We start from the raw sequence: 21331 nt of genomic DNA on the forward strand, positions 1-21331 counted from the left end.
CTACACGACTACCGAAGCCATTACAACCATGCTCAAAGGGATACACAATGTCTGCTTTTTTATTTTTACCCATCTACCAATAGGTGCCCTTCTTTGCGAGGCATTGGAAAACCTGGGTTGAATACTTATTAACTCAAGACATTTCAGCTTTTCAGTTTTTATTCATTTGTAAACATTTCTAAAAACATATTCTGGGGTAATGTGTATAGGCCAATGACCTTTTTTTTTTTTTTTTTACATTTGATCAATTGTAAATTCAAGCTGTAACACAACAAAATGTGGAAAAGTCAAGGGGTGTGTAAACTTCCTGAAGGCACTGTACACAATAATACATGTGAATATGTTCATATTGTAAGAGTAGATTAGCATTTACAGATGAACCAATATTTATATGTGTTGAGTATTAGGCTACTGTACAGAGAATGTTACTCACACAGACTGGAGTTTGAAATAGACCTGACATGCTTTTAAGGCCAAGGTTTATATATCAAACACCTCTTAGGATTTATAGCTGGCCCTCTCTGTAAAGAGCAGTGTGATTTTCTCAGTGTTGCTCACAGGTGATATTAAACAGAAACTCTTTCCTGAGAAGGGAATACAAGGTCCTGAAGACATCACGCTGGTGTCTGCCATTTGAAACAGACTGAGGCAGAGAGGCCTAATGCAGCCAAGCTTTAAAATTCCTTTCACTCCCACCCAGAGGATGATCTCACTGGAGAGCAATGCAGCGCACAGCTTGGAGTCAAAATCCTAAACATACAACAGAGGAAATCGATCCGTTCCAACATTATATAATCTGTGCAGCCGATAAAACAAACAATAGCTTCAATTCATAGTACATTGGGTAAAGCTATGTTTTTAGGTTCAAGGGCAAAATACAACAACAACAAAAGTATATTTTATGTGTTGTAGTTAGTGGGGCATAATGCTTGCAATAGTCCATACTATTCATTGAGTTCACGTCACCTGAACAAAGGTATTCACCTCATCATGTATCTGTCTGACCAACAGGGGGCCAATGAGGTAGGTGAGATGAGGTGGTTGAGAGGGACGCTGAGGTCAGTGTTCAGCCACCTGGCCCTGGTTCAAGAGAGTTACTTAGTAGTGACAGTTATAAACAGTAATCAAGAAGAAGGATGGGCAGTGGGCACAGCACTGGATTATTGGGAATCTATTTCCTGGAAGGTCTTACCTTCTTGTTGGGTGTCCACTCAAGTCTTCAAGTCCTTGAAAAGCTTTAGTTAGTCAGCAATTTCAAAATCATTCACACACACGCACGCACGCACACACACACACACACACACACACACACACACACACACACACACACACACACACACACACACACACACACACACACACACACACACACACACACACACACACACACACACCTCTTTATACTATTTATTTATGTTAACAAGCCCACTGTGGTTTGTGTGTTGTAATTCTCTTTCAGGCAAATTAGATTTATTAGTGCTTTTCCCTGTGCCTACCTGTATGTCAGTAATTAAATAGACTAGCCCTGTTAAATTCCTCAATCCTGTTATTTAATGCCCATTCTTACTGAAATTAACTTAAATAGAGTTTCAGGCAATGCCTTGCTGTGGGTTTTGCAGTTTTTTTTGTGGCTGGTGTGACTGGTGCCAATTTGGAGATGGGCACCACTCCTAGGACCAAAGTTTGGGTTATGAGAGTTGTTGTGACATTATTTTCAGAATCAAAGACACAAATGGTGAATGGGCTGTTGTTATATGGAAACAATCGCACAACTTGTTGCAAACGAAATGTATGTAGCCTACAGTATATGTGTCATTACCAGTTGGCTGAAATGATAATTAATATCAACCCAAAAATAAACCAAAACCTTCAATAGCGTTCTTGAAATATTTATTGATGAATAACACATTTGAGTTCACATAAGTCATTTTTTCCAAAAAGAAAATGCATTACTTTCCTATTCTGTCTATTGCCGGTAGATCATCCGTTTTGAATCCAAAGAATCCATGTTAGCGCAGCACAAAATGGGTTAAATGTTACGTTGTAGCGGGTGGTATTATCACTCCAGAGTCCAGGCTATAAAACGCGTATTTGAAGAAAGAACAAAGAATCAGAACCTATATAAGAGCCCACAAGAAGCTGCGCCGTCACTCTTCGGCTGAAGAGAGAGCTGAAGAAAGAGCTGTCCACGGGTCCAGAAGGTGATGATAATGATGCAGACTTCTGTCCTATCTTGCGTCTTTACGCTGCAATGCCTCCGAAGCATGCATTGTTCGCCAGTGCCCGAAGCAATCAGGTACAAAGCGACGCCGGTGAGTGCAGAATACTTTAGTTGTATTACTTTTTCTTTGTTTGATAATATCGTTCAGCAGACACAAATAGCTTGATAGTGTAATTACTGGAAGTTTCATCGGTGTTGCAAGTCACTGCTAACTATTATTCGTGCATTCCCAATTCACCTGCTATTTCAAATCATGCACACATGAGAGTGCAGAAGTTTTCTTAGTTGTGAATCTCAGTTTTCCAGACTTTCTCGAATGTTCAGTGTGCTATACCCACACTGCGGTGTGCTTGCATACAGTTATGATTGTGCTTTGCCCTGGTTGGCCGACACCAACCTGCTAAATGTTTAAAACCCATCTGTCAAAACAGATCATTTTGTAGATGTTATGCTCAATATTATTAGAAGGGCTCTATGTCAATACTTAGTGTTAAGATGATGAACCTGTGCAGTGGACAAAGTGTCATATCTTTCTAAGATGACGATATGAAATGAGTATATTACAACATAATATTTTAAAGGGGCAATCAGCAGTTGCTACATCCATTTTTGGATTTATACAGTTGTGATATGTATCCATTGATTTTTGAAGAATATAATTTATAAATGACTTATGAGTTTAGATTAAGGTACCCGATCAAACCCTAAAATATAAGCTTTTTACCGAAACAGGGCTGGGAGACGCTTTATTATTGTTTCAATTGCTGATTTGCCCTTTAAACACTGCCTCATTAATCCTAAACAAAAATATTTATCTGTCAAACACATAACCTTCCCAGGATGGGACTAAGTCTAAGCAATGTGGCATTTAGAAACTTCACAGAGCCACTGCCACAACATCAACACTGACATCAAAAATGCTTTTATTTTCAACCTTCATGCAATGTTAATTGATCTGATATGTAACATCTGTGCTACCATGGCACAACTGAAAGTCCTGCAGGGTCTGGGCGTGTGGTAAATAGAGAAGGTAATTGAGTTCTTGTCTCCGCAGGGCAGGAAACGATAATAACTGGTCTGTAAAGACATTTTGTCAACAACTCTGTGAATGAGAGGATAAAGAGGGAAGCTCCACATTGCCATTGGGGGTGTTTTATTGTCCAAATTGATGTTTTAGATTATATATTGCTGATAACTTGCAATATTAGCCTACTGCCTCAATGACAGAGATTATCAGCTTCTTGATGAAAACTGGAAAAAATGCAAACTCATTCATTTGAGAATGTCTGAGGTAGCCTACTGTAAACCAACTGTATGAAGGACCAAGTATGACAAACGTCCCCTCACTGCCATGGAGGAAAAGTTGTTAGTTTAGTTTCTACTCTCTTCCTTTACCGAAATGACTTGCACCATACAAATAATAATTAATTGTTATGTCTAGTTGTTAACTGAACTGGAAAGCCTAATCTGTAGTTTTGTCAATTTGTTTCCCATTGTTGACAAAAGAGTTAGTGATTATACAAGCAGGGACAAGTTTCTCTGTATCTGGGTCAGGAAACACAGCGCCTGTTTGCTCTCACAGGGAAAATGGAGGGAAAATAATACGATGGGCTTCAATGTTTGGATATCCCTTTGTGAATAAAAGCCATGTCCCTTGTTTTTTCTTCCTGTTTTGCTCCATTAGTTCTGTCCTCTGGCCAAACTGACTGCCAGACACCCATGAGACTGGAAGTGACATCAGAGATTACTAGCCTCAGTTCCCATAGCATCCACCTATTGAATTAAGTCACAGCAGGTGACACAAAACCCAGTTAATGTGTGATCAGGTCATGCAAGGTGAGGGTGGCATTATCCCCCTGATTCTCTGCTCAGCAGACAGAGAATCTGGAAGCCTGAGGTCTCAGGGGAGGAAGTTTGTTTGCCAGGATAGATAAGAGAGCACTTTAAGAACCCAGGAGATTTGTAACCTATCTTCCATTGCCTGGTGTTACTGATTGTGGCTGATGTATTGGACTAAGGAGGATAAGGAGGCAGATACCATGGCATGTGTTGATAATGGTGCATCTATCTTTTACCTCATCAGTTGAATCTTCTATCCTGTTATAGTGAAACAGTTTGTCTGTATTTACTCAGTAGTATACATACCCTCTCCAAATCAAGACCATATCTGATGCATTGTGTAAACATTACCAACTTGCTCCGTTTGCAGACAATGTCCTCTAGTAGTGTTCCTATATGAAAGGGTTTAAGTGTCCTCCTTTTTACAAATTCTTACAAGAACTGACAGAATGTCCACATGTTATAATGTCTAGGCTTTAGGATACTTGTGTACTTGTACAGACATGTTGAGTTGTGCTCTTTGAATACCACTCTGTCACTCCACTGCAGTGACTCACAGATCTTGTCATCACTGTAACCAGAAGCTAGATGTGTCCATACATGTAATGGATCCCCCTCCCAAAACACTTTGGTTCACAACCACAATGATAAAACATCCTGAGTCACCTAGAGGCCTCTTTTGGAGGGTGAACTACTTCATAAATGGCATCTTGCACAGTCAGCAGGACTGAAGATGATGGACTACCTGCGTCTCCCAGGGCTTAGCTGAGAAACATTGTGCCAGAGACTCCAATAAGGATATCCTCTGTCTGCTCTCAGATGATGTGAGAACACGCAAGCCGGCTGTAGACAAGTCAATATTGTCTGGGGAACTCTGCTCCTCCAATGGCTCTACTACCCAGAGTGGTCATCTAGGAATCTCAAGCCACTGTTGTTGAGTCCCGGCCAGAGCAGTGAAAGCACAGAAGACACCACTGAACACCACGTATTGGGTATACACAACATATGCACAAATGTAAATATGTGTCCAGACTGTCTGCTCAGTGGACATACATGCAGAAGAGCATATGCAGTACATGCCGTAAATGTAAACAAAGACAGGCAATTTAAGGACGGTCAAAGCTTTCATAAGTTCATGGTTCAACCCCTGTGACACCATGGAAGTGAACTTTGGCCATTACCATGTTGCAATCTGAGGGGAGGAGCTGTGCTTTCTCTCACCTCAGGGGCTAGACTGATCCATTTGACAGATGGGAGGGAGTTATTGTCAGCAACTTGTCAACAGCACTAATTTCTCTTCTCATTTCCCTTTTTGAAATATGTTGAGTGCACACTCCTTCTGCTTCTTAGCCACGCTTTACAACACACTGTAGACAGCCCAGACTCCCATTCTCATGCAGTTAGGTATACATCTTATTGCCAAACTAGATTATAGTGCAAGCCCAAGATCCATATATTAGGGTTAAATTACAAAGTGAAATGCAGGCGGAATGACTGAGAGTTCTGCTGCCTAGTGTTTCTTCCTTGATCGGGGCACATAACTCAGGGTAAGGCCCTCTCGTTTTGAGGTCTGGAGCACATTCCACGAATCCTGCTGGGCATTGTTCCCATTATCCCACAACTCCACAACACTAAAGCCTCACAAAGCAGTAGGCTACCAGAGGGAGGGCTGGCTTGACACAATGACAGAATGATTAGGACTTATGTCTGATTATCGTTCATCTAGAATACGCTACACTCTTAGAAAAATATTTGCTATCTAGAACCTTAAAGGGTTATTCGGCTGTCCCCATAGGACAGCGATCATCAACTAGATTCAGCCGCGGGCCGATTTTTTCTGGAGCGGATGGTAGGAGGGCTTGAACATAATTACAAATATTTTGTAGACTGCAAATTGACCGCAAGAAGCCCAAACAGATATAATGTTAGACTAAAACATAATCATTTCAAACCTTGCTTACATTTGTATACTGTCACATGTCTCTCTATTATGCATGGGAATTCTTAAATTAAAATCACTTGGAGCTTATTTCCTGTTGTTTTTACAGTCTTTTATGTCCAACAATGAAATTCCACAATGATTATTATTATTTTTTTACTCAGAAAACTTGGGGGGCCTAATAAAACCACCCGGCCCGCACGCCGCCAGTTGGGGAACCCTGCCATAGGAGAACCCTTTTGGGTTCCATGTACAACTCTTTCCACAGGGGGTTCTATATGGAACCCAAAGGGGTTCTACCTGAAACCAAAAAGGGTTTAACCTGGAACCAAAAAGGGTTCTCGTATGGGCACAGCAGGAGAACCCTTTTGGAGTGTAGAATACGCTACATCCTCGTGTTCTTAGTGCATTAAGAAATCCAACGTGTTTTAGGTAGCAGTGTCAGAGGAAATGTAAAGACTTTTGTGATCATGAGAGCACCCCAATGCTTCCTGAATTGCAAAGCTGTAAAAGGCCTTGAATTGTACAACTTCAAAAAGCCATGGAGACGCTGTGCCACTGACAGTTCTCCTCTCTGTAATTTATGCTTGAGGTAGGAGGTGATGAGCAAAGTAATTTCCTCTGGGTTCTGCAGGGGGATATTTACTGTAATAATTCCTATGTGTAATGATAACTGACAGTAAAGTAAGCTACAAGCCCACTCCAAGTCAACAAGGGAAAACACTCTCTGACGGGCAATTTTTGTTTGTTTACTTATTTCCAGTTATTGTTGACCTCTCATACTCCAACTCTCAGAGATACTAGCAATCATGTTAAAGGGAAACTTCAAATTTTTTCAACTTCATATTCATAATCTCCAGCACCACCCCAATATCAACATATGTGAAAATGGTGCGTTTCTAGTAGTAAAATAGAATGAGAAAGATAAGTGTTTCCAATGACATCATCGGTGTGCATCATGTGATTTTTACCAACCGAGGAGTAGGCATTGCCTACTAATTGCCTACTAATTGTCTACTAATATTTCTCTATCTATTTTACTACAAAACATAGGAATGCACCATTTTCAAATATGTTGATGTTAGGGTGGTGCTGGAGATGATGAATGTGAAGTAGAATGTTTTTTACATTTCTCTTTAAGGCAATGTCAGTGCATGCATGGATTCCAAAAAAGTGCAATGCATTGGGATACATATTTGCACCAAATCTATTGTTTTCTAATGCGTTTTAATTAAAGATGTTCATCCTTATAAGTGACACTTTTGTAAACATGTTTTCTAATAAATGTTGCTCATGATCCTGCTGTTTCAAAGGGATGGCTCCAGAGGTTTGATCTCCACGACCTAAAGAAGAGAGGAAGAGTGGCCCATCCTCAGGACACACTCAAAGACACAGCCTTGGCCATAGGAGACCCTGTAAGAGCAGCACTGGTAACTAACAACACTGAGGAGTCTAACCGCCCCCGGTGTGGCGTCCCTGACTACCCCATACTGAAGGATGTCATCTACACGGGGAGACAGAGGCAGAAACGCTTTGTCCTGTTTGGGGGGCGCTTGGAGAAAACTGACCTCACCTACAAGTAAGGATAATAATATTATTATTATTATTGTTATTATTATTATTATTATTATAGCATAACCACACTCATGTACAGCTTGTGTTCAATGAAAAGGAGTAACCTATTATGGTATTACTTTTCCTCCTTCTGAGACTCACTGTATGGATTGTCTGGGCTGGGCTGTCTGTCGACTGGCTGCTGCCTCTTTGTCTGTGTCTACTCTGGTTCCTCTCATTGTGGTTGTTCTTTATCAAAATGCAATGGAATTTAAGAAGCCGTTCAGAGAGAGGAGAGGGGAAGCCATGATGGGCTAATGAGACTTTACAGATTAAGTAAACGGGAAGGAACAGGACTATGATACACTATTATTTTACAGAGCCTGAGGGTCTATGTAACAGCACACTTATCTGTTGATTTGATGGTTAGATATCAAATGAGAGGGAGGTTCTAGGTATGCAACAAGGCTGGTGGTCTCTGGTGTGTTTCTACAGGCTACAGTGTGTGTGTGTGTGTGTGTGTGTGTGTGTGTGTGTGTGTGTGTGTGTGTGTGTGTGTGTGTGTGTGTGTGTGTGTGTGTGTGTGTGTGTGTGTGTGTGTGTGTGCACGTGTGCGTGTGCACGTGTGCACGTGTGCATGGAGTTTACGTTCTCTGATTTATATCTGTTTATAACTATACATCTTTCTTCCTCAGAGTGGTTCGTTTCCCCTGGCAGATGAGTGAAGACAAAGTGCGGCGTGTCCTGCTGGAAGCCCTGAGAGTGTGGAGTGAGGTCACACCCCTCACATTCACTGAGGTCAGCAGTGGAAAGGCTGACATTGTCATTGACTTCACTAGGTATGCATGTGTGTACATTATGTGTATTCAAATGTCAGATTTTAAGTTACTGCTCAGCCAGCACTTTCCTGCTATGGATCTCTACTGTAGTTACTGGCATGGAGATAACCTGCCCTGCTATGGATCTCTACTGTAGTTACTGGCATGGAGATAACCTGCCCTGATATGGATCTCTTCTGTAGTTACTGGCATGGAGATAACCTGCCCTCATATGGATCTCTACTGTAGTTACTGGCATGGAGATAACCTGCCCTGCTATGGATCTCTACTGTAGTTACTGGCATGGAGATAACCTGCCCTGATATGGATATCTTCTGTAGTTACTGGCATGGAGATAACCTGCCCTTTGACGGCCCTGGGGGCATTCTAGCCCATGCCTTCTTCCCCAAGACCCACAGGGAGGGCGACATCCATTTTGACTATGATGAGGCGTGGTCCCTTGGCAACTACATGGGTGAGTGTTTTCTTGGCAGGGAACATGCAGGAAATATGGAGAGTTGATTTACATAGAGCTCTATGTAAAATGAGTAAAGTCAGGAGGTATTTCTACGGTTGTAGTGTATTATCCCTGGAGGTGTGACCCTCGCCCTGACTCTACTGCAGGCACAGACCTCCTCCAAGTGGCTGCTCATGAGTTCGGGCATGTTCTTGGCCTGCAGCACTCCCAGGAACCGGGCGCAGTGATGTCCCCCTATTACAGCTTCTCCTATCCCCTGGAGCTGAGCGAGGATGACAAGCTGGGGATCCAATACCTGTATGGTACTCGTCCACATGTCCAGCCCCCATCTCCACCCCAACCACTGCCACAAATCACCACAGATACCAATGAGATCATTAGTATTATTGTGAGTGTGAATCTCGCCATATTTTTCTTTGGAGGTGCTACACAGGCAAATAATCACAATATAAGACACACAATACAACTGAGATACTAGCCACACACGAATAAACGTGACATGACAGTATGGAAATTGCACTACACTCTTAGAAAAAATGGTTTCAGAAGGATTCTTCGGCTGTCCCCAGAGGAGAACCCTTTTTGGTTCCAGGTATAACTCTTTTGGGTTCCATGTAGAACCCGCTGTGGAAAGGATTCTATATGGAAACCAAAAGGGTTCTACCTGGAAGTAAAAAGGGTTCTTCAAAGGGTTCTCCTATGGGGACAACTGAACAACCCTTATTGGTTCTAGATAGCACAGTTTCTTCTAAGAGTCTAGTGGTCCTCTTTCTGTCTCCAGCCTGACGCATGCCAGACAGACTTCGATGCTGTGTCTATGATTCGCGGAGAGCTGTTTTTCTTTAAGTCACGCTATGTGTGGCGCATTCGGGAGGGGCGGCTGGAGGCGGGCTACCCCGCGCTGGCGTCCCGCCATTGGAGGGGGATTCCAGAGAGCATTGATGCAGCCTTTGAAGACCAATCAGGGAATATCTGGTTCTTTCAAGGTGGGTGACAGCGATATTGTTCTGTGGTTAGTTATATTTTATAAGTGTAGGATTAGGTAAGCCCCAAGTTGAAAACAAACAGGTTAACATACATGTAGGCAGACAAGCAGGAAAACAACTGCATTATAGCTTTATTAACTTTTTGGTTAGCCAGAAAAGTGTTCTTCTGCAACTTTAAGTAGGGCATGTCAAGAGTGACAAGAGTGTTGATTAGCCAAGAGTTATGGAAACTATGAAAACATAACCCAGACCCCAGCAGGGGCATCTACATTATGAAGTTTTCTCTCTCTCTCTCTCTCTCTCTCTCTCTCTCTCTCTCTCTCTCTCTCTCTCTCTCTCTCTCTCTCTCTCTTTCTCTCTCTCGCTATTGCAGGTCAAAGCTACTGGGTGTTTGATGCAGAGAGACAGATCACAGGGCCAGACTCTGTGCAGAGCCTCGGCCTGTCAGTCTCTCACATCCAGGCAGCTCTGCGCTGGGGCCAGGACAACAACTACAACACCTACTTATTCAAGTCAGGCAGCTACTGGAGGTTTAGCCCCAAGGAGAACCGCGTCGACTCTATCTACCCTCGCAACATGCAGGACTGGCGCGGCATCCCCAGTGATGTAGACGCAGCCTTCAAGGACCAATATGGTAATATTATGAGTGAATCACCTAATCACCTCAATTTGGGAGTGAGTCCGACATTGAAAAGTTAGATCATAGGATAATTATTGAATTGTATTGATGAATAGATTTTTTTCCCATTGACAGGCTATGCCCACTTTATCAGAGGGAGGCAGTACTGGAAGTTTGATCCTGTGGAGATGAATTCACTACAGGGGTATCCTCGCTATTTTCACATGGACTTCTTTGGTTGCAGAAATGTATGAATATCATTATGTGATAATGCTCTCAAGATCAAATTCAAGTCCAAGTCAAGTCCAACCATGCTCTCGTCCTTATGGTCCTTTCAAATACAACATTATAATGTTGTGCATTTTGGGGAACAAGACCATTTTGCGTAACAAGACCAGAGACAAATTATTTAGGTGAAGACTTTATTACTTCACTTGAGTGATTTCCACAAAATGTTTGCTATTCCTCAAATATGTTTTTGTTTACTCATTATCTTAACACTGAATGGACGAGATCCTTTTTTCTTCTCAGGAAAACACAAATTCAAATGTTTCCTCAGAGTTTGGACTTCATGTGCAGCTATATAGTTGTATTTATTTGTTGCTGGGTTGGGTTTTACTCTCTGGTGCTATCTAGAACCTTAAAGGGTTCTTTGGCTGTCCCCATAGGAGAACCCTTGTTGGTTCCAGGTAGAACCCTTTTGGTTCCAAGTAGAACCATTTTGGATTTAATGTAGAACCCTTTGCAAGAGTGTACGGTCAGAAGAGGCGTTGGTAAAGACGGTGGGCTGAGAAGACAGTGCCATCTGCAGGAGGTTAGTAACTGTATCGTGATGTCTAATTTACTCCAGAGATGTTGCAGTTTGTTTTCTTCTTAAAGGGAAATATGTTTAAGGCACTGCAATTTTCTATGAAGTCTTTTTTTCTTTTTCTTTTTACTAACTAAGGTGCTAAATCTGGAAATCACTGACAATCAGGGACACTTTTTGTCCTCTAAAGTTATGAACACTTACTCACAGTCTTACTTGTATGACATCAAGTATGCTATCACGGTCACATTTATGTTCTCTTTAAGATAGCTGTGCTTAATTCAATAATGGTCCATCCATGGTGCTCTCAGTCAGTCCAAAGGGATGGAATGTTCCATCCTTGGTGCTGCATCATGTGAATCTAAGCCATGAGGATAAGTTACTTTTTGGAAGGGCCATTCATTGCATTTTGTAAGTGCAGGGCACTGATATGTTTGTTCTTCTTAGCCAGGACGCAGCCTGAGATCCTCTGGTAGGGCACTATTGACCATTCCAAAATCTAGTGTAGGTTGAAAACGAAAGGAGACTGGGCGTTTTCCATTAGGGCCCCTAGCCTTTGAAATGGTCTTCCAGAGGAGACGAGGCTGCAGATTCAGTGGCTCTTTTTAAATCCCTGCTGAAGACACACTTTTATAAAGATGCTTTTAATGTACGATTTAAATGATTTTAATTAGCTATTCTTTCTCCTGTATTTGTTTCTTTGTTAGTACTTTTATTTTATTATTTTATGATGTGAAGCACTTTGTTACCTGTATTGAAAAGCGCTGTACAAATACAGTTATTATTAGTATTAGTATTATTATATCTGCTTTACTGTAAAATATGTATTTGTGATATTTTTGTCATTGTGTTTGACAGCCAATAGCTGCAGCCTGGCAGTGGCAGATCTCTTCTAACGTTTTGGGTGTTGACTATAGAGCTCAGAATCATTTCAAGACATAATTGTCCTTTAATTAAAATAGCCATTACTGTTCTGATTACATACCTTTATGTTTTAACATGTTTTTCTACTCAAATGTCACATTTACTATGCAAATACAAAAATATTAATAATGCACTGCGTTTTGGAACAAATAAAATATTTAATCTTGAGTACATTGTGCATTTTTGTGAATCAGATAAATAAATAGATGGATAGATAGATATATAGTCTGATTGGCTAATATAAGTAGGGGCGTGCCATGACTATTATAATGTCGCTTTCGTGTTGCTCTGTTAAAGGTGCATCGCTGTTGTACCCGGACCTAACGGATCAACAAATGTATCAAGCGTCATAGGCAAAAACTAGTATCTTCTGACCATGGCTCACAGCTTCACTCAAGAATATTTCCAGATTCCTTCCGTTACCAGAGCGTACACTACAGCTTGCGTTTTGACTACAGCAGCGGTGGTAAGCGACTGACGAGTGGCATCTATTTTTCAGCAGGCTTGCAGTAAACAGCACGCCGACTGTGCACTGGATGTTTTGGCGTGTTTGGTTAGAGAAATAATATACAGATACTCAAAGATGAGAGAAAACAAATCAAGGGACATAACACATTTTCACTATACGTTATTTAAAGGTATACCCTATTGAAACATTTTAACTGTTTCTGCTGATGAATTCATACATTCAATGTATTATCTTTCTTTGGGGTTGTAGCAATTGGAGGTAATCACCCCATTTCAGCTTTATTTCAACCCAGACCTTATCATTAGAAGATACCAGGTAAGAGAACCTCTGTTAATAAACACAACGTATACCTCATACTTAATGGGATAGTAAACACAAATTACAAAATTATACATTAGGTTTCCTTACCCTCTAAGCAGTCTATACTCTTAGAAAAAAAGGAGCTATCTAGAACTTAAAAGGGTTCTTCAACTGTCCACATAGGATAGCCCTTTTGAAGAACCCTTTGAGTTCCAGTTAGAATCCTTTTGGGGTCCGTGTATAAATCCCTTTCCACAGAGGGTTCTACCTGGAACCAAAAAGGGTTATCCTATGGGGACAGACAAATAACCCTTTTGGAACCCTTTTTTCTAAGAGTGTATGGACAAGGTATGACAGCAATCTGTGTTTTGGATTAGTTTCCCTGTCATAACTTGTCCATAGACTACTTATAGGATAAGGAAACCAATGTGTACTTTTGTAATTTGGGTGAACTATCCATTTAATATTACTTGCGTTTTCCCTCTCTGTTTTGCAGATATGGCGGCTGATCACCAACTTCCTCTTTTTCGGCTCACTTGGATTCAGTTTTTTGTTCAACATCATCTTTCTGTATCTTTTGTCGGGACATCTTAAAAGAAAAACGATTAATCTAAAACTCTATTTAGTTTTTACAAAAGATGTTAGAAAGAAAACATACAACATTTGTCATCCTGAACTCAAAACAAATGGAATATTCCTAGTTCATTTGTGAACCCCTGGCTCCCTCTTACCCATGTCTATTGTTTTGTTTTGGAGTTATTGCGGTTCCTTCCCTTTACCAGACAAACAGGTATCGTTATTGTCGTATGCTGGAGGAAGGGTCTTTCCGAGGCCGCACTGCAGATTTCGTATATATGTTCCTGTTTGGGGGTGTCCTCATGACTGTATCCTTTACATTACAACTGACACAATGTACCTAATGCACCGAGGTATTCAAGTAAAAAATGGCATCCAGCAGTTTCCTGTTCTGTCACAGCTGTAGCCATCCTGTGCATTCCTGAAGAATAATATATTGTAGTCTCCAGTTGTTTTTCCAGTTAATAACCTCCTTCTATTGTGCAATGTTCTAGGTCAAATTGTATTAGTATGTTTTTGTATTGTGATGGGCAGCAATACATTTTATGGGTTGCCATGTGTTTTGAGCAAAGAGAAATTACATGTCTATTCACCTGGTATAATCTCAGGTTGGCATATTACAGGTGTAGCTTATGTTTCTACTGGTGTCTTTAACTTGAAGGTCTACACAGCTGTTTGGGCTCTTTGCCAACCTATTCTTCCTGGGCCAGGCATTCACCATCATGCTGGTGTATGTGTGGAGTAGAAGGAATCCTTACATACGCATGAACTTCTTCGGCCTTCTGAACTTCCAGGCACCGTTTCTGCCCTGGGTGCTCATGGGATTCTCATTGCTGCTTGGCAATTCCATTGTCGTTGACCTTCTAGGTACAGTATGTTATGTGTCTCACACATACTCTGAGATGGCAGTGAGGAACAATATGGGTTTTCCCCTACTTTAACCAAGCTGTCAGTCTACAGTGTTTATCTCTTGTATCTACAGAGCATAGGCTCAAATATGTCCAGACAAACAATAAGGATGTGTCCCCCTGGACACTGTTGTCAGTTCCTGTATGTTTAACAAAGAGGTCAGTCATTGCCAGGCCTATTTATTTTGTGAAGTCATGTCATTAACTGTAAATGCTACTGGTTTGCTCCTCCACCTCAGGAATCGGAGTAGGACACATCTACTACTTTCTGGAAGATGTGTTTCCAAACCAGCCTGGAGGCAGGAAGCTGCTGATGACACCAGAACTTCTGTGAGTATCAATATCACTAGTGTTGTTGACTAGTGACTCTGCCCTTTTCTCAAGTTACATTTGGGCTCTGGCCCCTCAAAGTGTCCCTCAGTGTCTGATGTTTCAAAGCGATGTCAGTTGATGCACATTGCACACTTGTTTGTTGTTGTTGCAGTCGAACCGTGTTTGACACCCCAGAGGAAGACCCCAGCTACTTCCCACTCCCTGAGGAGCAGGCTGGAGAGTTTTGGCAGGACCAAGGTGGAGACGGAGGGGAGCCCAATGACCAGGGGCAGTAGCATGGGGACCATCTAACCCCATATAAACCCAAGATATACTCCCAGCCCCACCGAAGAAACCAGGAGCCATCCAGCTGTAGAGGGTTTACTCCTCAGAGGGATGTGGATGAAGAGCGCAGCAACGTACCATCTGTACAGTTGTGTGTCCACTGGGAGCCACCGTAGTGAGTTTATGTTGCAGACTTCTCTTTCACCGAGTGTTGTAACTAGAAATGTCAAATGCAATCAGAGGCCAATGAGCATCGCAACCTTTCCATCACCACATGCATTTCTGGCTGTGGTACTAATGGCACACAACCATTTGCCATTTCAAACAGAATCACACCTTTTAAATACAGGTGCAAACTAAATTCTTGCCTCGTCTGTTATTGACCTGCTGCTCGACTCATTCATAAATCTGCCGACTATCTGGAATCCTGTTACCGAGGGAACCTGCACCGTCTGCACTTTCCAACTATTGCCTTTGTGCGTGAAGCACTGCTGCCAAATAGAAATAGCTTAGCACGCCACCAACAACTGGGTTGTGCCGGGTGTTGTAAGCGTGAACAAAGCATGCAAAACAGCCCAACTACTATGTAATAAGGCGGCAAACTTATTTTTCCTCCCTAAATTAGTTAAATAACCTTTCATTTGATTGTATGGTCACTATGATTTAATGCAATTTACAAAGACATAACACTTATCAAAAGCAATCAAGATCATTTCACTTTTATTTTTGTAAGAATTATTAAAATGTACAAAAAGACAACAAATACAACATAACAGAATATATTGTCTGAGTTTTCCTGTGTTTTGTCACTCCTCTGTGGGTGGGTAGAAGAGTCAGTGGTCAAAGTGGGAACAGGTTCACCACACAGGGGAAGGGGAGGGAGCACATTGTAGGGGGTGTTTGTGGTGGAGCTTTGCTCAAATAAACACATGGAGGGGTGGAGGGGATGTAGGCTGTGGAGAGCTGAGGTGATCGGTGAAGAGGAGGACCTGCTCTGGTAAACAGGCTGAAGCAATGCCTGTATTAATGCTGTTAGCATAGCAAGTCCCAACACTCTCGTACTTCATCAAATGGCCTACTGTCGGTCTTGTTAAAGGAGCAAGACATTCCGCTTGCATCAACTACCACGTGTTTGCCAGTCGTCTCATGCGCCTGCAATGCAAATGTACACAGAGAGTCAATATCAGTAACGACACAAGAAACACATTTACCAAACTTTCAAACTCTGCGTTTAGACAGGCAGCCCAAATCTGATCTTTTGTTCACTAATTGGTCAATGACAAGAAGCTGCCGCATGTGGAAAATTGGTCTCGTTTCAGCTTGTTCTTGATATCCGGTATTGTTTTGACTGGATGCCTATGCTAATATGGCTAAAATTTGCTTGCGAGCTCACCAACAACTAACGATGTATTTGAGAGACAAGTGCTCATTTATTGAAAATATTCATTTACACAGACATTGGAAACAAAATATAGTTTACATGTTGTCAACAATCTAAGCCCACCCCGTCTGTTTTGCCAGTCGCTGGTTTTGTTGCTAAACAACCAACCCGTCTATAGATCATGAAGTATATTTTTAGGACAGTAGTCCAACGTGGCACCACCCACCGAGTGTTTCGATCCTGGTCCCTGATCTTCTTCTCCATCTCTGCGTCTGTCAGTGTCTCCAGCAGTGGGCACCACTGGTCAGCTTCACCTGTGTTCCGGATGGCTATCTCTACCGTAGGCAGCGGGTTCTCACTGCACAGAGACAAAGAGCCACAACAAATTACTTGCACAACCATGAGACACAGCCAAACAGGAAAATAGCATGTTGCTGAAAGGGATATTTTAGGATAGGAGCCCAACAGAAGCAGAGGTCAGTGTTACTGTCTGGGGAGTTACTTTTCACCCAATTCATACATTGCTTCACAAACAGACTCTACAAAGTCAAGAACGTCTATTACATTTCACCCAAATACAAAAACTATTGGAGATAGATCAATCCTCTTACCAGCTCAGCTTTAAGTATTTGCTATACATACAGTACTCATTCAAGGGTTTTTCTTTATTTTACTATTTTCTACATTGTAAAATAATAGTGAAGACATCAACTATGAAATAACACATATGGAATCATGTAGTAACCCAAAAAAGTGTTAAATAAAAATGTATTTTGATATGTTTAAGATTCTTCAACGTAGCCACCCTTTGCTTTGACAGCTTTGCACACTCTTGGCGTTCTCTCAACCAGCTTCATGATGAATGCTTTTCCAACAGTCTTGAAGGAGTACCCACATATGCTGAGCACTTGTTGGCTGGTTTTCCTTCACTCTGCGGTCCAACTCATCCCAAATCATCTCAATTTGTTTGAGGTCGGGTGATTGTGGAGGCCAGGTCATTTGATGCAGCACTCCATCACTCTCCTTCTTGGTCAAATAGCCCTTACACAGCCTAGAGGTGTGTTTTGGGTAATTGTCCTGTTGAAAAACAAAATTATAGTCCCACTAAGCCCAAACCAGATGGGATGACGTTTGCTGCAGAATGCTGTGGTAGCCATGCTGGATAAGTGTGCCTTGAATTCTAAATAAATCACTGACAGTGTCACCAGCAAAGCACCCCCACACCATCACACCTCCTCCATGCTTCATGGTGGGACCTACACATGCGGAGATCATCCGTTCACCTACTCTGCGTCTCACAAAGACACGGCGGTTGGAACCAAAACTCTCAAATTTGGACTCATCAAACCAAAAGATCGGTGGAAATCTGTCCAATGTCCATTGCTCGTGTTTCTTGGACCAAGCAAGTCTCTTCTTCTTACTGATGTCCTTTAGTAGTGGGTTCTTTGCAGCAATTCGATCATGAAGTCCTGACTCACACCGTCTCCTCTGAACAGTTGATGTTCAGATGTGTCTGTTACTTGAACTCTGAAGCATTTATTTGGGCTTCAATCTGAGGTGCAGTTAACCTATTGAACATCTCCTCTGCAGCAAAGGTAACTCTGGGTCTTCCTCTCCTGTGACAGTCCTCATGAGAGCCAGTTTCATCATAGTGCTTGATGGATTTTGCAACTGCACTTGAAGAAACTTTCAAATGTCTTAATGTTCCGTATTGACTGACCTTCATGTCTTAATGATGGACTGTCATTTCTCTTTGCTTATTTGAGTTCTTCTTGCCATAATATGGATTTGGTCTTTTACCAAATAGGGCTATGTTCTGTATACCACCCCTACCTTGGGTGGCTACTTTGAAGAACCTCAAATATAAAATATATTTAGATTTTTTAACACTTTTTTGGTTACTACATTATTCCATGTGTTATTTCATAGTTTTAATGTCTTCACTATTATTCTACAATGTGGAAAATAGTAAAAATAAAGAAAAACCCTTGAATGAGTAGGTATGTCCAAACTTTTGACTGGTACTGTATGTTAGAGACCCGTTCCGTATAGACTCGGTTGGATCCAGACCCGGTCCAATCCCAGTGAGGGAAGCAACATAAAAGCCAATTTTTAAGCTACTTTATTATCCGGAGCTGAGCGATTAGATACCTCCTAACTTATTTTACCACACACGGAGGCTCTATGACTGTAGTGCCGCTTTGATGACTTATGATTGGCGGACAACAACAAGCTACACGTCACTCGTGAAAAGCAAGAGCAACAACATAAATGTAATTCTCTCTTTCTTTACTGCAGCAGTTGTGTTCAGGTCTGTACGGGTCCTTAAAGGGAAACACGTTATGATTGTCACGGGTCTCAGGTATGTGTAATTATATCAGATTGGACCCAGACCTGTGAGAAAATGTAGAATTCGGGTCCCGGATCGGGTCTTGGGTGTGAAGACCAATCTGTATATATTACCTGAAAGCGTATGTCCTCTGGTGCCAACTAAGTTGTCCTCGGATGCTGTAAGCAATGGTGGTGACAAACTCTCCCCCTAGGCCCAGCTCCGAGCACAGTTTCAGGGCAAACTTCTCTGGGGAGTTCTCCCTTTCTGACATATCCCACTCAAACTGGTCCACGAGCGAGATGTTTCCAACGTGGATGTTTAGCTTATGGTAAAGATAAGAAATCATGTTTTAACTAATCAGTTAAAGGTCCATTATGTGATTTCAGATAAAAATGCGAGTTATAGATCTGCCATTCTCATTGAAAGCAAGTCTGATACGCGGCATGACCTTTGTGATAGTTCTATGATTCCCCTCCGTAAGTTTTAAATTAGCTTCTTTATACTTTCGTTTTTTTTTACATCGGGTTCAAACCGATAAATACAATATTTTTGGTTATTCTAAATATATTTCACAGCAATTTAGATAGTATAATGATTCTCTACACTATAAATTTATTGTTGTGTCAAACTAAAATCAGCTGAACGTTTTTGAAACCAGGAAGTGGTGGTACTATTTCTACAAATTGCACCTTTTAATTATCAGACACAGTCTAAGTTCTGTAACTCTGGTCTCACCACATTGTTGCACACACAGTAAGTTAACATGACAATCTTGGTTGTACCTTGACGATGACCCTCTGGTCAGTCTGTTCATCCAGGATGCTGTCTGTGGGATAGGACTCTATCTGCTGGCGGATGGCTGAGGCGATGGCCGGGACAAAGGCCAAGGGGTTCAGGTCCAGGTCGTCACACAGGATCTCCGCAAACATTTCAGGAGTCATGAGCTTCTCTGAGGAACAACAGCATGTACGACATGAGAACTTGAACTAGGACTGAGAAGAAAAGGTGGTTGGGCAGAAGATGACAAGAACGTTGTCATGTTTAAATCATTTTGTTCTAGAAAACTAAAGAGATATAAAGGGATTCAAATACCATCGTTATGGACACCAGTTTAAGACTGAGAGCTACAATGCAATCCTACCGTTCATATTCCAGGTGAAAGCATCCCTAAGCTTCTGCCCCTCTATCTCCATGTCCAGTCGGATTGGAACCAGCACCTCAGACTGGGTGGCATTCTCATGGATCACTGCAGGATCATGGTCATCAAAGCTGTGCATGGAAGATAGAACAGTAACACAAGTCACACATTTGAAAAATTGTTTCAAACAGTTTTGTTTACATTATGATTGACTATGATAGGCCTTTACATCAGAGTTCATCTGTTCTGACAGCAGTTTAGATTTTAATCAGGCTCACCAGAGAGGGAAGGTCCTCTTCTTGTCTCGGCCTAAGCGGCTGCGGTTGATAGTGGTGGAGCAGGGGACAGCATCCAGGTGATGAGAACTGTTGGGTAGCGTGGGGACCCACTGACTATTCCTCTTACCCTTCTGCTCCCTGTTGGCAAGACCAGACACAGTGACACATAAAGACAATATATGAAACAAGATTTATTGACTACAATACCTAGACCATCAAGGACCAGGCAAACCATTTATGAGAGAATGCTGATGACAATACCTGAGGTAAGCTGGGGGCTCTGTGCTGATGGAGATAGCTTTGTACTTCTCATCGTTTCCTTCGAAGATCTCCTCAACCTCTGATGCCTTCAGAAGGGTCACACTGGTAGCTAAGGTTGTGTAACCATGATCTGATAGTAGTGAAAAAAGTGCTTAACAATTAACCACATTACAAGAGTATGTCTTCGTTATCCCATGTTATCGTTTCATGGTAATTAACTAACTAGCTTAGTTACTAACCGTGTGATGATTCCACTATTTTCTTCCGCTCCTCCACTGATGCCAGTTTCCTCCATAGTGATGGGTATCTCTTATACAAGGAACCTCTGAACATACGCAGGTAATTTCCTACCTAAAATCAAAAACGGCAAATTGAGAAAACGTAAGGGCTTACTAGCTATAGCTAATTTACGAGGGTAGCATCTGTTACTGTTATCGACAAGCTAGCTACTGTTAGCTGCTATCTCTCGCCTCGGCTAGTTGCTAATGTTACCTCCGGTAATTATCAAGCAAACGCACCAAACCGTCGTAACTAACGTTGGTTATACTATAGCTAAATTACACTAAATGACTCATCTTAAAATATACTATAACCAAAGAAAATACTAACCTCTGACCCAATCATATAATAATCCCCATCTTCTTCAAGCTGAAATTTGACAGGTTTTTGTCCAAATGTCTTACTAAGCGCCATATTGGAAATGTAACAACAAAGATCAGCGCGGATGAGCATGCGCATTGTGTAAAAAACTAACTGGCGCTGCGAAATGACGTCAGTATAATGGCTTCCTTATCTAACTTCCTTTGCTTGTCTCCTTTCCTTCGTGGCCAGTCTGAAGCACCAGAGAGGACATTTTACATTTGTACATTTTAGTCATTTAGCAGACGCTCTTATCCAGAGCGACT

At 41.7% G+C, this 21331-nt stretch overlaps 3 protein-coding genes across 3 annotated transcripts; 2 read left to right on the plus strand and 1 right to left on the minus strand.

Moving 5' to 3' along the window:
- Positions 1-2016: 2016 nt before the first annotated feature.
- Positions 2017-12354, plus strand: LOC106585459 (stromelysin-3). The gene is made up of 8 exons (XM_014171684.2): positions 2017-2312; positions 7313-7578; positions 8249-8392; positions 8713-8846; positions 8996-9237; positions 9631-9835; positions 10209-10469; positions 10590-12354. Exons 1-8 carry the CDS (start codon positions 2205-2207, stop codon positions 10706-10708), a joined length of 1479 nt encoding a protein of 492 aa, XP_014027159.1. The 5' UTR covers positions 2017-2204; the 3' UTR covers positions 10709-12354.
- A 135-nt stretch (positions 12355-12489) lies between these two features.
- On the plus strand, positions 12490-15387 carry derl3 (derlin 3). The gene is made up of 7 exons (NM_001140715.1): positions 12490-12652; positions 12905-12970; positions 13452-13525; positions 13746-13839; positions 14203-14398; positions 14679-14769; positions 14924-15387. Exons 1-7 carry the CDS (start codon positions 12563-12565, stop codon positions 15045-15047), a joined length of 735 nt encoding a protein of 244 aa, NP_001134187.1. The 5' UTR covers positions 12490-12562; the 3' UTR covers positions 15048-15387.
- A 352-nt stretch (positions 15388-15739) lies between these two features.
- LOC106585458 (SWI/SNF-related matrix-associated actin-dependent regulator of chromatin subfamily B member 1) lies at positions 15740-21158 on the minus strand. The gene is made up of 9 exons (XM_014171683.2): positions 21036-21158; positions 20666-20777; positions 20427-20556; positions 20166-20303; positions 19891-20018; positions 19532-19698; positions 18881-19071; positions 16644-16775; positions 15740-16188 (listed from the first exon to the last, which is right to left on the minus strand). The coding sequence occupies exons 1-9, from the start codon at positions 21156-21158 to the stop codon at positions 16158-16160; spliced, it is 1152 nt and encodes a 383-aa protein (XP_014027158.2). The 3' UTR covers positions 15740-16157.
- Positions 21159-21331: the final 173 nt, after the last annotated feature.

Source organism: Salmo salar, chromosome ssa24 (assembly GCF_905237065.1).
Source record: "Salmo salar chromosome ssa24, Ssal_v3.1, whole genome shotgun sequence".
NCBI classification, from domain to species: Eukaryota; Metazoa; Chordata; class Actinopteri; order Salmoniformes; family Salmonidae; genus Salmo; species Salmo salar.